Genomic DNA, 20,034 nt, shown 5'->3' on the forward strand with positions numbered 1-20,034 from the left:
TTTTGCAGGTCTATTGAGATTGTCTTGCCTTTATAATTATAATGATAATGCCCGATTCCTTATTAGTGAGAATTATAGTGAGAATGCGCCACAGACTTTGCACTTCGACCAGGTTTTAGCCGGTCTAAGGTGCAAGTGGTTTTTACTCCAATGTGCCGAGCACAATATTGCAAAGACGCCACACCTTTGTTGTGCCTTCATTTTTAGGCTTCCCACCCATGTGCATTTTCTATCTTGTAGATGTGTCAAAAATGGCAACTGCGCTGGTGTAAGATAGCAAAATGACCTGCACCATCAGTGCTAGAGAAGATAGGCTGTGTCAACTGTGTCCACAGAGACAGGTGGAGATATTAGGACAACACTCCTCACAAAGATTAAATGTACACTCAAAGATTAAGATACACTCTCTGATCCAACCAAAATGAAGTATTTTCAGGGAGAAAATGGTAAAATCACCATGGATGCTGCAGTATGTCAGTGTGTGTCACAGCATAAGGGACAAACACAACAACACATGATAAATGTTCATTCTCCTCACAGCTAGATACATGATACATGTATACTGTATATGAAGAATTTTATCAATACAGTAAATGTTAGCAATGTTGATATATATGTAAAACAGCAAAACACTTAATTTTCAATTTAAAAATATGTTGATTCTTTATTTTCTCTAGGAAAAAAAAATAAAGGCAAAAGTTGACAAAAAGATCAGAAAAGATAAGAAAAGAATCTACTGGAGTCTGACGACAACAATCGAGGAAAACATGCAAGAATGCTATGAAAGTAAGATTAAAGATCATTACATGTCCAACCTGAGATTATAATAATACACATTTACATTCATTGTCATTGTGTGGACATTTTCTGTTTTCTTGTAGGAGCAGCAGGATTTAAAGGAAAACACTCGCTGAGAAACATGAGGAGCACTATTGAGCAACATGTATTTGATTCAAAGAACATGATGTTTGAACAGGCTCACGTTGATATGTTGACCAAGCTGAGATACTTGAAGGTTTGTCACATTTTGTAATAGTAAAACATTTACATCTTTATCCATATTTCCATCATTATGTGAAGACACTCAAGTGGAATATGCATCATTATAAAAGCTACTTTTGCTACTAAAACACTACATGCTGTCCCCTGGCTCAAGGGAAGCAACATAAAAAAGTAAAACAACAACTTTAATTTACAGAGCAGATTTCCTGCAAATTAAGTTAAAAAATAAAAAAAAGTCAACAAATGGATAGAAATTGGTGGCTGATAACAATGCTACTGATCATGGCTGCAGTGTGAGAGGAAGAATGTGGGTGGAGCTGTTTTCAAGTGATTTTTTTAAGGCCAGCCAACAGGTGCCAGAAATCAGGGGTGATGGAGAACCAGGTGACCTGCAAAACACAGCAAACAGAGCAACTTTAGACATCACAATGAGCTGTCACAAACATGAAATATTTGTTACTAAACTGACACACAAACATACTAAAGCTGAACTGTTAGTCCTTTTGCCCCGTCTCTGCCTACAGCCACCATCATGTACATATTTATGTTAATATGAATCCATACATTATTTCATCAGAAAGTCCTACTGTACCTTTAATTTACATAGGAACAGTGGTGGACAGTAATGAAGTACATTTACTTGAGTAATGTACTTAGTACATTTTCTGAGTATCTGTGCTTTACTTGAGTATTTGTTTTTTTGGAAACGTATGACTTTCACTCCACTACATTTCAAAGACAAATATACATATTTATTTTAAAGCACAGCTTTAAAGTCAGCTGTTGGTGTTTTTTCTTTTCTAAAATGCAGCTGGTCACATGCTGTGTTCCTCACAGAAGGAAACCAATCACAGTAGCTCCTCTTAAATGGGACTGATGTAGAAGTGGAAATACGTCATTCAGGCGCTCTCTGTAACAAGAACAAGCAAGCTCTCCCTCTTTCAAAAAGCAGTTATTGTGATGGCAAGAGAAAGACAATTAAATCTCAAAATGTTATTATAATTATTAATTATTCCATGTAGCTTTTAAAGTTGGATTGTTTTTATCGGGTTGAAAAATACAACATAATTCATGTATATTCTGCCCCTGAAGACAGAAAGAAATCTCAGTTATTTAACAGACTTGGAGAAATCCTTACAGTTAGCTTCAATCTTATTTTATGTGGTGATTTTAATACAGTTACATCAGAAATTGACAACAGCTGTCCTATTTGTTTTCGATTGTATTTCTATGCTGAAGTTTTAATAGGTGTTTCTATAGACTTTGTGTAGCAGAGTGGTTCTACAAGCATCAGTGCATCATTAGATGGTTTCAGAGAGTTACAAGCTTCTGTAAATGCATCATGAAAACAATCCAGCATGTATCGATATTAGAAAATGTACTTTGTAATTTGTACTTTCGAATACTTAAGTATTTTTAAAAGCAAGAACTCTAGTACTTATTTGACTGAGGAACTTTCACTTGTAGTTGAGTAATATTTGACCAGGAGTATCTATACTTTGATTCAAGCACTGGGGTTGAATACTTTGTCCACCACTGCATAGGAATCAGCTAATCTTAAACAATATTTGTCCATGTTAGTGATAGGTGATAAATATTTTCATGCTGATTTAGGAGTACATCCTGAAGACCCTGGAGGAAACAATGCAGAAATCAATGGAGCTGTCACTCAAGACAGACAGTGACTTACTGCCAGGTAAAGGCAACATAAGTATTTTACTGAAATGTACATCTCAACAAATTTCCAATAGTGTAATTTAATAGTGCACTCATAATCAATGCATTTTCTTCTTCCTTTGTTTGTTTTAGATGTTACAGTGGAGCTTGCAGAGGTGATAAAATACTACAATGAACTGAAGGAAGCCTAGATGAAGAGTCACTGATTTGGTAAAAGATTAGTTCAAATGTTCACATAATGGCCTGATTACAAACTGTTCTGAATAATGTTAACAGTGTGTTTGATCCATCCAGCCAGCAGCTGCACTGAATCCATGACATGTGCACAGGTACATTTGAATGAAAGTGATGATCTAAACCACTGTTTGTCATCACTGTTCACTAATGTCACAACCTTGATGTTGGATGTTTCAGGTTTGCTTGATGAGGAGAAACAGCAGAGGCTTGATTTCACACTGAAGGTCCCTGAGAGAACGTTGATTAGAGATGTGAGGCCAAGGTCAAGTTGTTATCTCTGTTGTGTTTGAGAGTTGTTGATATGTACTTTGAGTTTCCTTGTTGTGAATTACATTTAAAGAGTGTTTTTTATAGGACATTATTGCCTTTAATTAATTAAAGACCAGAGACAGAAAATGTGGGGGATGAAGAGGTGGGTGGGTGTGGTGGGAGGTGACATGCAGAAAAGGTCCTCAGTCAGATTCAAACCAGGGAGTTTGTGGTTTTCATGGTATGTGTCTGAGCCAGTAGGCACTATGATGATGTGTTTTTTTCCTCTTCTTGAATATATTTTGATGTTTTTCCATCAGTGTTTTTATTTTATGAGTTTAGTCATGGTTAATTGGGAAGGTGTCACAATTTTTATGATTTTATTTGTGTCTACATTAAACCTTGGACCTTAAATGATGTGTGTTGGTTTTGTTATAGACCTTTAAAAAATATGATCAGAATAACTTCTTTCTCTAATGTTCAAGGACAAAGCTGTTCCTTACTGCAATATAATACTTTCTGTGTTCATGTACGACAAATTGAAATAACTAGATGATTGTTTTAAACCAGGGGCTTCTTACCAGAAAATAAAGTCATTCAGGTATTTACTGAACAATTGTTTTGTGTGTTTGTTTAAATCTTAAATTGATTATAAATGTATAAATGTATTTGGATAGATTTTTTTATGCTGCATTTTGTTATCAGCACTCATCTTTCTTTGCCAGTCATCATCAGTGCACTGGTACTGATGAGTGGATCCCTGCTGAATGAAACAGTGTAGGCAAGGTTTGTTGTTTGTTTGTCGTCTTTATGTTTATTTTTCGAAACATTCACTGCTCAGTTGACGGGAGTGTGACCAGTTGAGGAATGTTGACATTGTGAAATGCTGCACACATAAATTTCAAGCTTTGTTTTGTCTGCACGCATAGAAGTTTTGTACACAGGAATGTGTGTTAGGTGTGTCAGCGAGCTCTGAAATGATCTCTGCTCAGACCTTCTGACACACAGAACAACAAGGTTAGTTCAGCTGTTGTTCTGATAATAATTGCTCTTCATGTCCAAACATGTTCAGTAGAGGTGTGTTATTATTCAGGATTTATGATAACGGCATGTATTATATTTGTTCGTGTTAGTAAACTGCCACTTACTTATGCACTTATGCAAAGTGTCACACATGGACACACAGATGGACCAAATATGAGGACAGATATCATTAGGATTTTTTTTAAATGCTACTTTTTGGTACTGAGTTTTAACACTGCTGTTATCACTTCCTGTTTTATTTCTATTACTCTACATGCCTGAATATTCCTGTGGCTTGCTTCTCATGCCTTTCAGGACTGTTCACCCTCAAAAGTACATGTTTTCCCTCTTACCTGTAGTGTTATTGATCCATCTTTTTTTGCGGTGTGAGTTGCAGATTTTTGGAGATATCTGCTGTAAAGATGTCTGCATTATTTTGAATATAATGGAACTAGGTGGCGCTCTGCTGGTGGTGCTCAAAGTGGCAAAATATATGCATTTGAAATACCTTATGATAAGAGAATCCAGAGACCTTTTACTGTTTTTCGTAAATAAATGCTATTGGTCACTTTTTATGTCTGTCTGTGGGTTTTATAACATTTAAATGTTGAAAAGTATCAAAAATAGCAACTAACTGTGACTAAGCAGCATTAGTTTAAAAATACTTTTTCATTTCTTGAAAACTAACAGGTTTGGATATAAAAGGTGTCTGCCTGACAGAAATCGTATGTATTTTTGATTTTTGTGTGAACTGTTCAGGATAAACGATCAGATCATAAAAAGAGAGAAAAGAGACAGAGATATCAGGCGACCACTCACACGTGATGTTGCCATAACACACCCTGTGTTAAACAAGTGACTCACCTCATATGCCTTAAGGTTAGTTTCTCTTCAGGATAAATGGTTTGCTTTTTTTGTTTTCTTCTTTTTCACTTGAGACCGTTTTGGGTCTGTGCAGTGGTGAGAGTGAGCTGCTGTAAATATGCATCAGTCAGTTGTTGTCTTCTCTGGCAGCACTGTCAGGCAGTGTTTCGTCTCATAATCCGTAACATTTTCTAAACATTTTCTAACCTCATGTGAACCAGATATAACTTGTTTATCATGCCTTTGTCATGCTGGGTGTTTTCTTTTGTACCAACAGACTCATTAAAACCATGTGATCTGTGTCAGTGCAGGGAGATGACAGTTATAAAAAAAAATGCAGACTGTCCAGAGCCCCAGAGAAAAGGATTAATTTGACTTCAAAAGAGGAAACAAAAAACAAGACATACAATGAGAACAACTTAATTATCAAATACTATATTGTTACCATTCTGTGCACAGTGGAATTCAATATTAAGCTGTATCACTTGAAGAGGCCCTAGTTCTGTAAGCGTATATGACAAATACGATATACTCCTATAATATAAAACAATTTGTAATAACATCATAACAAAAATATTCAGTTCCTAACATTTTGTTGACTTAATTTTAACTGCATGCATCCAAGACAAAAAAATACTCATGCAGAATATTGACAAATCAGTCTGGATCAAGGTATTATTTAAGTATTATTTTAAAACTGGGTGTCACTCAGACTCAGTCAGTTAATGCTGTCCAGCATTAAGTACAGCCTATAGATCTGTTTTTGTTTCAAATAATCATTATGAGGAAAAATAATTTAATTTACTTTAGTGTAGTTTAGTTAATTTAGTTTTAATTCTTGTTGCTGACATGAATGTACCGAGATTATTACCTTCAACTAAAAGATATGTATATTATTACTATAGCATTTCTATTTCCACTGCAAAACAGAAACTTTATATTTTTTTCAGTTTTTTATTTTTTCAATGTCGTCCAGTTAAAGGAGGAGGTGGTACTTAATTATTTGCCCATATTAAATCATTTTGATGCTTTCTACAACAACAATTGCATTGCCAATGAAAGCAGGTTAGGTTTGAAAACAATGGCTGGTTGAACAGATACAGATACAAAGATAGATCATTCTGTTGATTGAACAGATACAGATATACATAATAACGTCTCTGTGAACTTTTTTAACTTACACTGTGTGAAATATTCAGTCTCAGTGATTTCAAGTCAGATTAGTTTTTCATGGCTGCATCATTCTGTTAATTTTTAGGGATGACTTGATACCATTTTTTCATGTCAGATGCTGATACAGATCTCAAAACTGAATATCTGTCAATACTGATGTCAATCCAATACTGTCTCTTTTTACTCTCTTTGTCATTTTTTGATATATTTGTATGGACATACATTTACTAGTTTAGAGATTAACCAACATTAATAATTACAAAATACAAAAATTAGATTTGCTCACTACTTTTAGTTTTGATATGCTGAGAACGTTTGGCTGATGATACTGTTAGACTTTTACTTAGTAGGATTATATAGATTTAATAATCTGATTATTTCTCCTATCACTGCCTTTTTAAACACTGCCTGTGTGCTTGTTGCTTGGTGGGTTTATTGTCAGGTGACCATGAATTATATTTGAGCTGCGAGACTTTTACCCAACCTGTTTTTTGTGCCAAGTTGAGAGAGCACTGATGAGAGGTGGAGACAATATAAAAGATAGAGATCAAGTTAGATCAAGCAGCAGAGGAGTCGAGCACTGAAGAGGAACAGAGTAAATGTAAGTAAACTGTACATTTATCATTGTATCATATTCACAACTGAATATATTAGAGACACAAAGTTAAACAGTAAGATATGTTCTATTTTGTCACTATTTTATATTTATGATGCAGCCATGCTATTTACATGTTTTCTTTTTTTTCTAATCCACAATGTTTGTGAAAAGTAACCTCTTTCTTTCCTTTGCTACAAAACTGAATGTTTTATAGTAGTAGGAGGAGGTGGAGAGTTAAACAAAGATACAATATATGATGGTATTTCTTTCAGTTCATCAAGGCTTTTCAGTTGTGATACAATTACATAATTAAACTTACATGAAATGATTGTTTTATTAAATATGTGGAAATGGAAACTTTTTACACTTTTTACAGTCTCATAAGTACAGACGGCATTGTTCTGGAGGACAATGCTGACACATTCATCACAGACATAGTTTTCAAGACGTGGCAGAGATCAGTCCTCCTGGCAGTTCTCTACCACCTACAGTAAAGATGTACATTTTCATGTAATTCACATTAATTCTGAAAAGTTACTGCTCTTCATTAGCTGTTTCACTCCTCCTGAAACTGATTTAAACAGCAATTTGAAAATAATTCTCATATCTGCATGACTAAAATTGAACAGAATATTTTTGAATTACAGATGAAGAAATTGACGAGGAAAGCTTTTTTTTTTCTCTTGAAGATGAAGCAATTGATAGATTGATTCTAAAAGAGGGACCAAAGACAAAATTCAGGACAAATCTCAGGTTGTTAAAGGTAATGTTCTACACTGTGAAGATGCTTTAAACAAACACTGTATAAATCCCATTTATGTAGATACATGCACTCAGGAAGATGAACTTCTGTTAAAAGGTATTCTGACAGTTATACAGGATTATTTACAGGAGAATTTACAAGAATTTTATAAGAGTCCTTTACTAATTATGGTAAACGTCCGACCAGCTACAACTTTTCATACACATGTTAAATTAATGCATATAATTTAATGATCTGCTCTGCACATTTTGGGCTAAGATATATAATTGGAAAAATGTTGGCAGAGTTGGAATTAAAACATTACTTAGTTTCTAATATATATGTATACAATGCTTTATGTATATTATTCTTATTATTCTTATTATTCTTATTCTTATTCTTATTATTAGTATTATTATTATCATTATTATTATTATTATTATTATTATTATTAGTAGTAGTAGTAGTAGTAGTAGTAGTAGTAGTAGCAGTAGTATTGCCACCCTATTGCCATCCCATGAATATTTCTTTACATGCACAGTCGAGTAGACTTTTTTCACATATTAACATTTGCAAAAAGCTAAAGTTAAATGTCGGTATGAAGTGTGCAGACAGGTAAGGAAACAGCAGAGTACAGAAATAAATTACAGATAGTTAACTTTGCCATAAATTGTGAATTTCTTAAATTCTTGCTATGGACACTTTCTTGAGTCTGTCATTAATAGTTTCATAACCACCTCTTTTCCTTCAGCTAAATGTAATTAATAACTGCCTCAAAAATGTATTGATGATTGATCAGGTAAAATGATAATTTGTTTCCTTTCCAGTTGCAGTTCTTGGTCATGGATGATTTTGTTCACAACAAATTAACTGAATGGGGTCTCAGCAAATATGTAGAAAAATTTAAAGGTAAAGTATTACCACGCTTCTTTGTTGGATATTATACAATGTTGATAATGAACTACCAATACTGAAACATCTAACATCTCCTAGTACAGATATGAAACATGCTACAGCATTGTTCTGTAGGACAATGCTGGCTCATCCATGACAGACATAGTTTTAAAAAAGTGGCATTAATTCTGAAAAGTTACTGCTCTTCATTGGGATCTTATTGGTTATTGATCTCAGCACAAGCCTGAAAAGTGACAAATTACTAGAATACAATCAAATCAACATACATTCAGTTCATAAAGCCATGCTATCATCTCTGTGAAGCTGTGAATGTTTAAACATTAGCTGTTTCACTCCTCCTGAAACTGATTTAAACAGCAATTTGAAAATAATTCTCATATCTGCATGACTAAAATTGAACAGAATATTTTTGAATTACAGATGAAGAAGTTGACGAGGAAAGCTTTTTTTGTCTTGAAGATGAAGCAATTGATGAATTGATTCCAAAACAGGGACCAAAGACAAAATTCAAGAAGAATCTCACATCATTAAAGGTAATGTTCTACACTGTGAAGATGCTTTAAACAAACACTGTATAAATCTCATTTATGTAGATACATGCACTCAGGAGGATGAACTTCTGTTAAAAGGTATTCTGACAGTTATACAGGATTATTTACAGGAGAATTTACAAGAATTTTATAAGAGTCCTTTACTAATTATGGATTAGTAACTGTGTTATTTGTTCACAAGGAATTACGAAACAAAAAAAAACAGGAAGAAGTTGGTTCTGCTGCTCAAGTAAATTTAATACAGTTTAATATAATTAGATATAATCTAACGCAATTATTACAATCATAGAGATTGTATTTCAAATATCTGCTCAAAATTTAAATGGTCTTGCACTTAAGAGTGTTTCCTTTTATCTGCAGTATCAACAGCAGCATGAAGCAGCAGCTGGTTCTGTTCAGGTGAGGATAACATTGATTTTTAAAGAAATGTAATCAGTGAAGGTGCCTTTGTTCTTCACGTATAATCCACTGAAGTGTCCTAAACAAAGTCATCTTTGACTGAAGAAGTGTTTCACAGTGATCACAGTGTTGTTGACTGAGAAAAAAAGGATGCTGCTGTGATGAATTATTAGCCCTTTTCTGGACACTTCACTTCCCAGGGTTTTGCAAGGCTCATTCCAGATGAGAAAATAAATACAAAGAATTTGGGATACCTCAAACTCATTTGTTTAAATATTTTCAGATTCGTAGTTTTATTCGCTCCAGGATGCAGTCATATCAGTGTCCTCCTTTAAGTATCTTAGAAGAGATGGCAGTATCAGACCCTTATAGTAAGGGAAAGATCTCAATGCTATATAAGAAATTGGTAAACACAACTACAGAGTCCTCAAATTACAAAAGATTAGCATGGATAGAGGACCTTCAAACAGATATTACAGAACAGAAATGGGAGACAGCTTGTTACCAAGCACAGACAATATCTATTAATAGCAGATTTAAATTGATTCAATATAATTGGCTTATGAGAACCTATATAACTCCTGAAAAACGTAATAAATTTAACCCTAATATCCCAGACACCTGTATAAAATGTGGAATGGAGAAAGGTACCTTGTACCATTGTATTTGGAAATGTAACCATATACAAGACTTTTGGAGGAGGATAATCAACACAATCCCCAATATTATAGGCAAAGAAATTCCAATGCGCCCAGAGATCTGTATTCTAGGACTTATCCCAGAAACTGTGACCCTGAGAACTCATGAAAGTAAGTTGTTGAACCTCTGTGTCATACATACGAAGCGTCTTATTGCTAGACATTGAAAAAGTGTCCACTGTCCATCGCTGAATCTATGGTTTGCTGAACTCTCCTCTTGCATAGCTGTTGAAAGGCTTACATATACAATCAAAAGAAAGAGTCATATCTTCCATATGATATGGGATTCATTCCTTAACTTTTTGGAATCAAGACCTGATATCCCATCAAATTAAGCTGTAGCACTGACTTACAAAGTGAGACCATGCCACTCCCTTTTTTTTTTTTTTTTTTTAAATGATATGTAGATATGTACTGTGCTCATGAATGTAGACAAGTAATTTATTTATTGTTATTATTGTTATTATTATTTGTCAACTGTTATTGTTTTGTTATTTATCATCAATGATGTCACAGAATTCATAGGTGGTCGGGTGTGAATTATAACGATAGTTGTTCAAGTGTGTAAAGCACTGTTAGAGAACAAAGGGTGTGCGAAAGTAATTAATCGAATACTTAAGAGTGAAATATTCATGTTCACCCACAGGTCTTGCCGTCCACCAGCAACACAAGTGATAAAGGTGAGATACACAATATTTTACTGATTACATGTAGAGTTCATTGATGTTGATGTTTTCAAAGCAGTCAATATGAATTTTACTAAAAAAAAATATATACCATGTTTTAAGATTGTGAGAGGAACATGTAACTGGCAATTACCTTTTTGGCTTCTTTTGTATGAAAACAAGGAAAGAGAAAGTTGGATCTTCAGGTCAAGTCCAGCATGGAGCAATCACCAAGTAAACGACGACGTGGGACCATGCTGGGATCAACTTCAGGTATTTACATTACTTTCTAAACAATGATCTCCCTATGACCCTACTATAGGGTTAATTTTTTACATAAGGAATGCTTTTACTTTATATAGCAAATGTTTGTTTTTATATTGTGGCCACAAGAAATGCTTTTTCACTGGGCTGCCAGGATCAGAACACCTCAAACAGACACCATGCATTTTACATGCGCTAGAAATGTATATTAAACTGCAGAAATCTGTAGCAACAATTAGGAATATGTATGATGTTTGAAACCAACCTTTTTGTCCTTTGATAAGTGGCTGTATTATAAGCTTGAAGATACACACTGAGGCATCCTAAATTGACTTGGCAGATAAAGTTCATGCTTTACGTGACACTATGGATATATTGGTTCATGGTTCCTGGTTCTTTACTTTCACTCTGACAGAAGAAATACTATCTGATATGGAAAAAATCATGGAACGTGTCAAACAGAAACTACCTAACCAAGGCAACAACAAGCTCACTGAGTTCCTGAAGTAAGTATTATATTTTCTGTGCTCCATTAACAGATTTTAGACTGGTCTGTATTGTTGAATCAGCTGGGCTGTCCTTGATAGTTATAACTATAATAGCCTTCAGCCCTGAGACGGGTTCTTGTCTACATGTACAGTGCCTATAAAAGTATTCACTCTCATGGATGTTTTCCCTTTTTATTGCTTTTATAAATGGAATCATGGTTGATATAATTTGGCTTTTCTGACACAAAAAATGACAAAAACAAACTCTTTAATGTCAAAATGAAAACAGATTCCTACATAGCAATGTCATTTAATTAAAATATATAATGTAAAATGAGTGACTGAATAAATATTCACCCCCTTTGAAGTGACTGACCTAATTCAATAGAGGTCCAGACAATTGGTGCTTGTGATCTGACAAATTAGTGAAATAAAGATCACCTGACTGCAGTGAATGTGTCTCAAGTGATTGTTGTATAAAGACACCTGTGTCTGGAAGGTTCATCAGTATTCCTGGCCACAATTACACCATGAAGACAAAAGACCACTCCAAGCAACTATGAGAAAAGGTTATTGAAAGGTACAAAAAAGTACAAAAAAATAAAAATAATAATAATAATTCAAAGTCTCTAAACATTCCCTGGAGTTCAGTTAAATTCATCATTAATAAATGGAAGGAATGAACAGGCCGTCCTCACAAACTGATTGACAATGCAAGAAAGAGACTACTTAGGGAAGCCGCCATGACACATGACTACTCTGAAGGAGTTAAAAGCTTCCTCAGCTGAGATGGGAGAGACTCTGCATGCAACAACTGTTGCCTGTGTTCACCAGTCAAAGCTTTACAGGAGATTGACAAAGAGAAAACTACTGTTCAAAAAAAAACCAAACATATTAAATCTCAACCAGAGTTGGCCCAAAGGCATGTGGGAGACACCATGATCAAGTGGAAAAAGGTTATTTGGTCTGATGAGATCAAAATGGAGCTTTTTGGCCATCAGACTAGACACTTTGTTTGGCAGACACAAAACACAGCATATCACCACAAACACAACATCTCCACTGTGGAGCCTGGTGGTGGCAGCATCATGCTGTGGGGATGCTTCTCAGCAGCAGGCCCTGGAAGGCTTGTTCAAGTAAAAGGTAAAATGAATGCAGCAAAATTTTTTTCCAAAAAAGTCAAATTATATTGACTACTATTCTATTTATAAAAGCAATAAGAGGAGATAACATCCAAGGGGTTGAATACTTTTAATAAAATACCACCACTTGTCTTCTCTGTCACACCTTTGTTTGTTTGTTAGCTAAGCCTACCAAAGAAACAGCATGATAATTATGACAGAATCTAGTGCCCTTGAGTCAGCTGTTGTTAGACGATGTTTTCCAGAATTTGACACATTCTTTCAGTGTTTATATATTTCCCAAAATGTTCAATTAACCCATATTTAAAATCTTGTACAACAGGGATCAAATCAGTGACTTGGAGACAGACAAGAGGGAGCTGGTTGGTGTATTTGGTAAAACTGGGGCTGGAAAGAGCTCTTTGATAAATGCTGTCATTGGACACAAGGATCTCCTGCCTTCTGGAAGCATCAGTGCATGTACCACTGTCATGATTAAAGTGAAGGCAAACATGCAGAACTCAAAGTATGAGGCAGTTATTGAGTTCATCACAAAAGAGGTAAAATGAGCTGAATAATTTTATCTTGACTTGAAGCTATTTGAATAGTTAGAAAAATACATTTGCTGATTATGTTACATGTCAAATACAACAACATTACATGTAATTTATCTTTTTTTTTAGGATTGGATGCTGGAGTTGAACACTTTCCTTGGGTCTAATGCAGATCAGCAAAGTGTTGATGATGTTGCTGACCCTGAGTATCTGGACTTCACTGAAAAGCTGTCAGCTCTGTATGGAGAAGGATTGAAGGACCAATCCCCTGAAAACCTCATGGATAACAAATATTTCAGAGAGATTCCTGAATTTCTCAAGTCAGAGAGGAAGACTTTGATATGTAAATCAGTAAGTAATTATTTATGTGTGCGTGTGTGTTGTGTATTTTGTGTATGTTCTGTTAGGCTCACGTCCATAACCATACTGACTATTGCCAAAGTTTTTTCTCAGTTCTACTCGAAAAAGCACAGTATTGTTCACTATCGCACAAAATTTTGCTTTTCAGTTTTCTTCAGGTTTACTATTAATCAAATTTTAACTTTTTACTTCCATTTCCATTTCAATGAACGGGATTCTTATTTGCTGTTGAATGTTCATATGAATAAAATTGCCTTCTATTGCCTTCATTTTATCATTTATTGCAGGGTAAAGAGTTATCTGAAAAATGTGCCAGATACATAAGAAGTGCTTCCAGAGACAGACAGAGTGGAGAAGTAAAGACGTCATATTGGCCACTAGTGAAGTGTGTGACTGTCAGGGTGCCTAATAATGATCTTCTCCAGCATGTCACTTTTGTGGATCTTCCTGGTAATGGAGACCGTAACAAGAGCAGAGATAAAATGTGGAAAGAGGTAATTTATTCACATGCACTGCCGTTTATTGTGTGTTACTGTCTTATCTGGAAAATGTTACAATCATAACAAACCCTTGCTAATGCATTATTCTTAATTAACTTGGGTTCCTGCCCCTTCAGGTTGTTGGAAGTTTTTCTACTGTGTGGATTGTGACTGAGATTAATCGAGCAGTATCAGAGAAAGAACCCTGGGAGATCCTGGAAAACGCCTGCAGCCTCATGGGAAACGGTGGCGAGTGTCAGCAGATTCACTTTATCTGCACCAAGTCTGATCATATTGAAGATTTGGATGATCAGTAAGTGATTTAAGATGCCAAAAGTATATACTTGATTAATTTTATCTGCACTAAGTATGATCTTTTTCACAATTTGGATGATGAGTGAGTGATTTAATACGTCAGATGTACTTAAAGCTACTACAGTGAGCTTTCATATTGTCTTGATTTTGGAGACCCTGGTGACAAAAGTGTTGCTGTTTCCACCACCACAACCACAAAATATAACAACTAAAATAATGTTATGTAAATAAAAACCTATTCCTAATCAATTATTAAAGTAATTGGCAATTCCAGCTTTCATAAACATGAATATTTTCTGGTTTCTTTCATCTTCTCTGATAGTAAACTGAATATCTTTCAGTTGTGGACAAAACAAGACTTTTGAGAATGTCATCTTGGAATACTGATCAACATTTTTCCCCATTTTCTGACCTTTTATTGTTTCATTGCAAACAATAATTAATCAAGAAATTAATCGACCTATTAATCGACTGTGATGTTTATCCTTAGTTGCAGCCCTACTTTTCAATATGAGTCATAGAGTTATAAGTTTCGGGTCCAGGTTTATTCTGAGAGGAGAGAAGATGACTGTGTGCAAAAATGTTGGAATTTCAGGTCACAGTTCTTCAAGTTCTGTATGGGGTATTTGATACAGATCTTTTCTTGTAGTTCAGATGATGAAGTTTCTGCTCTCATACGTGAAAGAAACAGTGACGCCAAGGAAGATGTGAGCAAGGAATTCAGCAAACAAAGGATGCTTAAGGTGAGTTTTGTAGACTGACAGACAGTCTCACAAAACACAAACACTGGGCCTCATGCTTTCATACACAGATTTATCTTAATCTTACATTAAATGCGTGCAAACAATTTAAGAACCTTTGTGGGATTCATCAAAACTTGCATATTTTGTGTTTATGCTTGAATAAGGTCAAATTTAAAGACTGGCCTAGACCACACTTACCTTAATATGCACAAAGGCCAACTTGCATTTTGTGCTATGAAATATTCATAACTGACCTGGTTGCATCTGACTGTGCCCCCGACAGAAAAACCCCTCCAATGATGGAACTAATGCCTTTATCCATGTCTGTTAGAAAGTTATTTTTTTATGTTTGCTGCCCTGAGGTGGTGTTTCCTTTACTTTTCCTCTTTTTTTTTTGTTGTTTATGTTAATATGAATGGCTTGTTGGTTTGTGATTTGAAGCTGGCGCTTAAGTCTGCTGCCCTTATATGTTTTTTAGGGCGTGCATCTGATTTAAGATCAAACAAAATTTACTGACATACTCAGATGGGTAAGAACAGATCTGTCAGTGCACCTTTCATGAATCTCACATAGGGGATTATTCTCGTATTGCTTTGTACAAGAACAAATATAACATAAAAGTAAGAAAACATTCATGCATGAGTTCCAATGTCTACAACTGCAAGTTTGTCTTAAAACCTTTCTCTTTCAGAAACATTTCAGTGATGACTGTTTGACAGTGTTTACAGTGAGCTCCAAAGAGTTTCTAAAAGGAAAATACCTAAAACCAGATGAAACTGGTAGGTGAAGTGTTCATATACTGGTATAAACACTACATAACACACAATAAACACTACATAACAGAAAATGTAGGGCTCAAATGCATATTTTGTTTTAGTTCAATTAACCACTTAAAGTCAAACAAGAATGACTAATTGGATTATGATATTTACATTTACTGTAAACATATAAGATTTAAAAAATTATATATATTTTTTTAATAGAAATACCAAAACTTCAGGAGTTTCTGCAAAATCTCAATGACAATCGGTCAGTGACATTAAACTATGTGTCTGGAGCTCGCGGGATTCTCTCCCTGATCCAAGGGAGCCACCGTAGAGAAGTGGTAAGATCAAATAATCAAACTTCTTATGTTCTCTTGAGTTGCCGTAATTTGTTATTGATATTGACCAAAATTAACAGTTTGCTATCTTCATAGCAAATTAGTAAGCTGAAGTAAACTATGCTCAAGTTCAGTGAAACATGATGAAGTCAAAGACAGACTTCTTAAATCTTTGTAGACTAACTAGATTTTAATACCAATGAAAGACTGAAAGAGTTTACATATAATGTCACCTCTGCAGAAATTTTTGCCATCAAGATAGTTGATTTCCTGATGTTTTGTTGCTTCTGAGAGGCTGCATAACCACAGTACTTAAACGGTGGTCTTACTCATGTGCAATATAATTTCATAATGAATAAACATGAAAAGAAGTAATAAATACTGTCTTGAAAGAAAACCAACTCAAGCAGCAGTATAGTTTCATTGCTCTAAATACTGAATGTGTTGTGTTTGATTTCAGGCCAACCAAAAAACAAATGTGTGCAGAAAACTTGAAGAAAAGATGAAGCATGAACTTGATAAAGTCAGAAAACCCATGGATGAGGCTTATGAGGCCTTTGAACGATGCCTTAGTGAGGGAGTTGAAAAATCAAAAAGTTCATGTGAAAAAGACGTGTGCTCCATCTTACATCCTGTACGTATGTCAGTTATTATGACATCAAGACAATTGATTTTGCACCACATATGAACATGTTAAACATCATAACAATATTCTGTCTTTTTGTTTGTTGCTTTGTTTCAGGATGGGGTATCAGGTCGTGGTTTTCACAAGATATTGAGGTGTATAGTTAAGAACGATGGCACCTACAAATCAACAGGGAACCAAATAAACCTCAATATGACGTTAGCATCACACCTGACTGACAGCATTAACAAGGATTTCAGGAGGACTTTCCCGTAAGGAATAACTTAATGAGTGGATACTGTAAAACCATTTGTTGCCGCATTTTACTAATGATCAAGAATCTCTAGAATTTTCTTTTACATAATACAGTCAGATAAATCATGTAATGTAATACAAATGCAGTGACTGAAATACAAATACTTTATAAAACATTTTAACTTGTTAATTTGTTTCAGAAATGACAGAAAACTTGGACCATTCAATGGGGTCATCGATACGTTTTCACTTGGCACAGAGAGGCTGATTGAAGAATACAAAGATGTCAAACTGCAACTGATATTTCTCAAGAGCGAGGTGAAATATGAAAATAATACCATCGTCTCCATCACTGCATTATCAGGTTGTTTGTCCAGGTCAGGGATTTATGACTGATATACAATGTTAGCAATGCAGATAAAAATTCCACAAAACACCACAGGTCCTGATCTAAACATTTGTTGAAATAATTAACTGCTTTTCAGGCAATATCTGTGAAAATAAATAAATAAATATATAAACAGATAAATAAAACTGAAAAACATGAGCCTTATTTGTATTACCTTGATTTTATTTACAAATTTCTGTCTCTGTAAGGAGGAAAAAATTAAGACAAAACTAAACAAAAACATCAGGAGGCGAAAGAAAACCATCTACAACAGTCTGACAATGACGATCCAGGAAACCATGAAAGAAAGCTACAAAAGTAAGATTGAAGATCACGACGAATACAACCTGAAACCATTTTAATACACATTTACATTCACTGTGCATGGAAAAATTGTGCTGACAACAATTTTCTGTTTTATTGTAGAAGCAGCTAGATTTGAAGGAAAGGGCACATTGGAAAACATGAGGGTCACAGTTAAGAACCACGTACGTCATTCAAAGGAAACCATGTTTAAACACGCCAAAGACGTCATGTTGCGCCAGCTGAGAGACTTGAAGGTTTGTCACATCATATAATACATCATATAATGATGATATGGTAAAACATGATGCAAATCTTTATTCATGATTCTAGATCATAATTTACATGCAGGTTTTCTCTTTATTTAAGTGGAATATGTATCATTGTGTGTGTAAAAACAGTGCAGGCCCTGTCACAAACACACAGCTGTTGTTATTAATCTAAGGCAGAAAGATACAGAGGCTCATACCCAGCCTGATCAGCACTCTGAACTCACATCTAAACAGTTAACTAATGTAGTATTCAGGTCATCTTGAGCCCAATATTTTGCCATGTGAGTGATAAACATTTTGATTTAGGAGGACATCCTGGAAACACTGGAGGGAACCATGAGGAAAGCAATTGAACTGTCACTCAAGACAGACGATTATTCACTCCCAGGTAAAGGAAACACATCAAAATAAAAACTATTTATAAATCAACACATTTCCAGTAGTGTAAATAGTAACATGCTCATACACAATACATTGTTTTTGGTTTTTTTAGATGTTTCAGAGGAGCTTGCCCAGATGAAGACATACTACAATGAACTGAAGCAGGTGACTCGTGTTGATTCACCCAGACCAGCAGCTGCACGTCCATGATATGTGCACAGGTACGTTTAAGTGATACTGATCATCAAAACTGGTGTTTGTCATCACTGTTCACTAATGTCACAATCTTTCTGTTTATCTCTAGTGGATATTTCAGGTTTGCTCTGTGGAGTAAAACAGCAGAGGCCTGACAGCACACTGATGGTCTCACTGAGAACACTGATCGGAGACATGAGGCCTCTGGGTTTGATCAACCTTTTTTCTTTTGGAGTTTTTATCCCTGTTATCTTTTAATGCTTTTTTGATATATACATAAAGTTTGCTTGTTGTGACTTGCATGCAAAGAGCTCTCAGATGTTTTTTTCAAGGATATTTTTGTCTTTAAGTAATTAAAGATCAGAAACAGACAATGCGGAGGTTAGATTTAAACCAGGGACATTTTGGTTTTCATGGTGTGGGTCTTAGGCAGTAGACACTATAATGTCGCAGAGACTTGTTTTAAAATGATTTAACTTTTTTTTGTCTTCTTGAAAATACTTGTTTATATTTTTATTTTATGAGTTTAGCGTTGGTTGATTTTGTGGCTGTCTAAATCTTGAACATTGATTAAATGCTGTAGGTTGGATCTGACATAGACTTTAGGCTTTACAAAGAATTATCTTTAATGACTATTTTATTATTATGCTTTTTTTCATGTTCATGACCAAAATACAAAATAATGATTTCTGTGTGTGTTCATATGTGAGAAATAGAGAGAACTGGATGATGAACCATGGCCTCCTACCAAAAAATATTCCTTCACTTATTTACTAAACAATTGTTTGTGTCATCTTAATCTACACTGATTCTAAATTCACAAATGTCTTTGATATAGTATATTTACCTGGTATGGATAGTTTGGCTTGCTTGTTTGCTTTGGGTTCTCCTTAACATCTGTTTTAATTAAGATAATCACATTCTCCATCCACCTTCATCCCTCTCCTTTATATTCACTGATCATCGACATCCTATCCCCTCTGAATGTTCATTAAAACATATTGTTGTGGTGTAATCCTTGCTAGTGAATGTTTGTTCAGCTGCTGTTCTCATAATGATTGTTCTTAAACAAATAAAAGAGGTACAAATGATGTGTACACACAGTCAAACTACTACTACTACATATACAGTTTGGGGTCATGAATGATAAGTGGTGTACAAAATCAAAATAAATTCAGATCTAAATTCTGCCACACAAAATTATACTTGTTTCTTAGGTTGTTTTCTAATCTTTGCAATTTTATAAAATACAGGATAACTTTATCTAACACATGACGTACACATGTTTTAGCAACTGTTAGAGTGACACAGTTATTATGAAAAAGTATCCAGGGCACCAAAAGAGTAGATGAGTTCACAAGAGGAAAAAACTAAACATAAGGATATCTTAGTCAAC

The 20,034-nt window shown here is 34.8% G+C and overlaps 1 protein-coding gene, 1 long non-coding RNA gene and 1 pseudogene across 6 annotated transcripts; all 3 read left to right on the forward strand.

Moving 5' to 3' along the window:
* The first annotated feature begins 457 nt into the window (after window positions 1-457).
* LOC146309530 (uncharacterized) lies at window positions 458-3,170 on the forward strand (annotated as a pseudogene). Its single transcript, XR_014772432.1, has 4 exons — window positions 458-469; window positions 678-1,015; window positions 2,617-2,698; window positions 2,812-3,170. The product of XR_014772432.1 is annotated as an uncharacterized LOC146309530 (transcript).
* A 3,548-nt stretch (window positions 3,171-6,718) lies between these two features.
* Window positions 6,719-11,066, forward strand: LOC146309531 (uncharacterized). Of its 4 annotated transcripts, XR_014772478.1 has the most exons (6): window positions 7,452-7,586; window positions 8,393-8,474; window positions 8,901-9,013; window positions 9,392-9,430; window positions 10,775-10,808; window positions 10,977-11,066. It is a non-coding gene; the product is annotated as an uncharacterized LOC146309531 (long non-coding RNA). The 4 variants fall into 4 exon arrangements; XR_014772479.1 differs by lacking the exons at window positions 7,452-7,586; window positions 9,392-9,430 and adding an exon at window positions 6,719-6,826; XR_014772477.1 differs by lacking the exon at window positions 9,392-9,430.
* A 342-nt stretch (window positions 11,067-11,408) lies between these two features.
* On the forward strand, window positions 11,409-19,729 carry LOC146309532 (nuclear GTPase SLIP-GC-like). Its single transcript, XM_084744680.1, has 16 exons — window positions 11,409-11,563; window positions 13,010-13,226; window positions 13,350-13,571; window positions 13,868-14,074; window positions 14,197-14,372; window positions 15,024-15,117; window positions 15,809-15,896; window positions 16,101-16,222; window positions 16,680-16,853; window positions 16,962-17,116; window positions 17,300-17,417; window positions 17,697-17,805; window positions 17,914-18,047; window positions 18,369-18,450; window positions 18,556-18,664; window positions 18,748-19,729. Exons 1-15 carry the CDS (start codon window positions 11,424-11,426, stop codon window positions 18,651-18,653), a joined length of 2,136 nt encoding a protein of 711 aa, XP_084600806.1. The 5' UTR covers window positions 11,409-11,423; the 3' UTR covers window positions 18,654-18,664; window positions 18,748-19,729.
* The last annotated feature ends 305 nt before the right edge of the window (window positions 19,730-20,034 follow it).

The sequence above is a fragment of the Lutjanus erythropterus genome, chromosome 19 (assembly GCF_056507025.1).
Source record: "Lutjanus erythropterus isolate fLutEry1 chromosome 19, fLutEry1.hap2, whole genome shotgun sequence".
Taxonomy (NCBI): domain Eukaryota; kingdom Metazoa; phylum Chordata; class Actinopteri; order Lutjaniformes; family Lutjanidae; genus Lutjanus; species Lutjanus erythropterus.

What these genes read in the sequence shown, in the direction of transcription:
- LOC146309532 (XM_084744680.1), top strand. Translation starts at nt 11,424, where the DNA reads ATGGATATATTGGTTCATGGTTCCTGGTTCTTTACTTTCACTCTGACA. An exon ending in TGTGCTCCATCTTACATCCT is followed by an intron (nt 16,854 to 16,961) that starts GTACGTATGTCA and finishes GCTTTGTTTCAG; the next exon opens with GATGGGGTATCAGGTCGTGG. An exon ending in GCCAGCTGAGAGACTTGAAG is followed by an intron (nt 18,048 to 18,368) that starts GTTTGTCACATC and finishes ATTTTGATTTAG; the next exon opens with GAGGACATCCTGGAAACACT.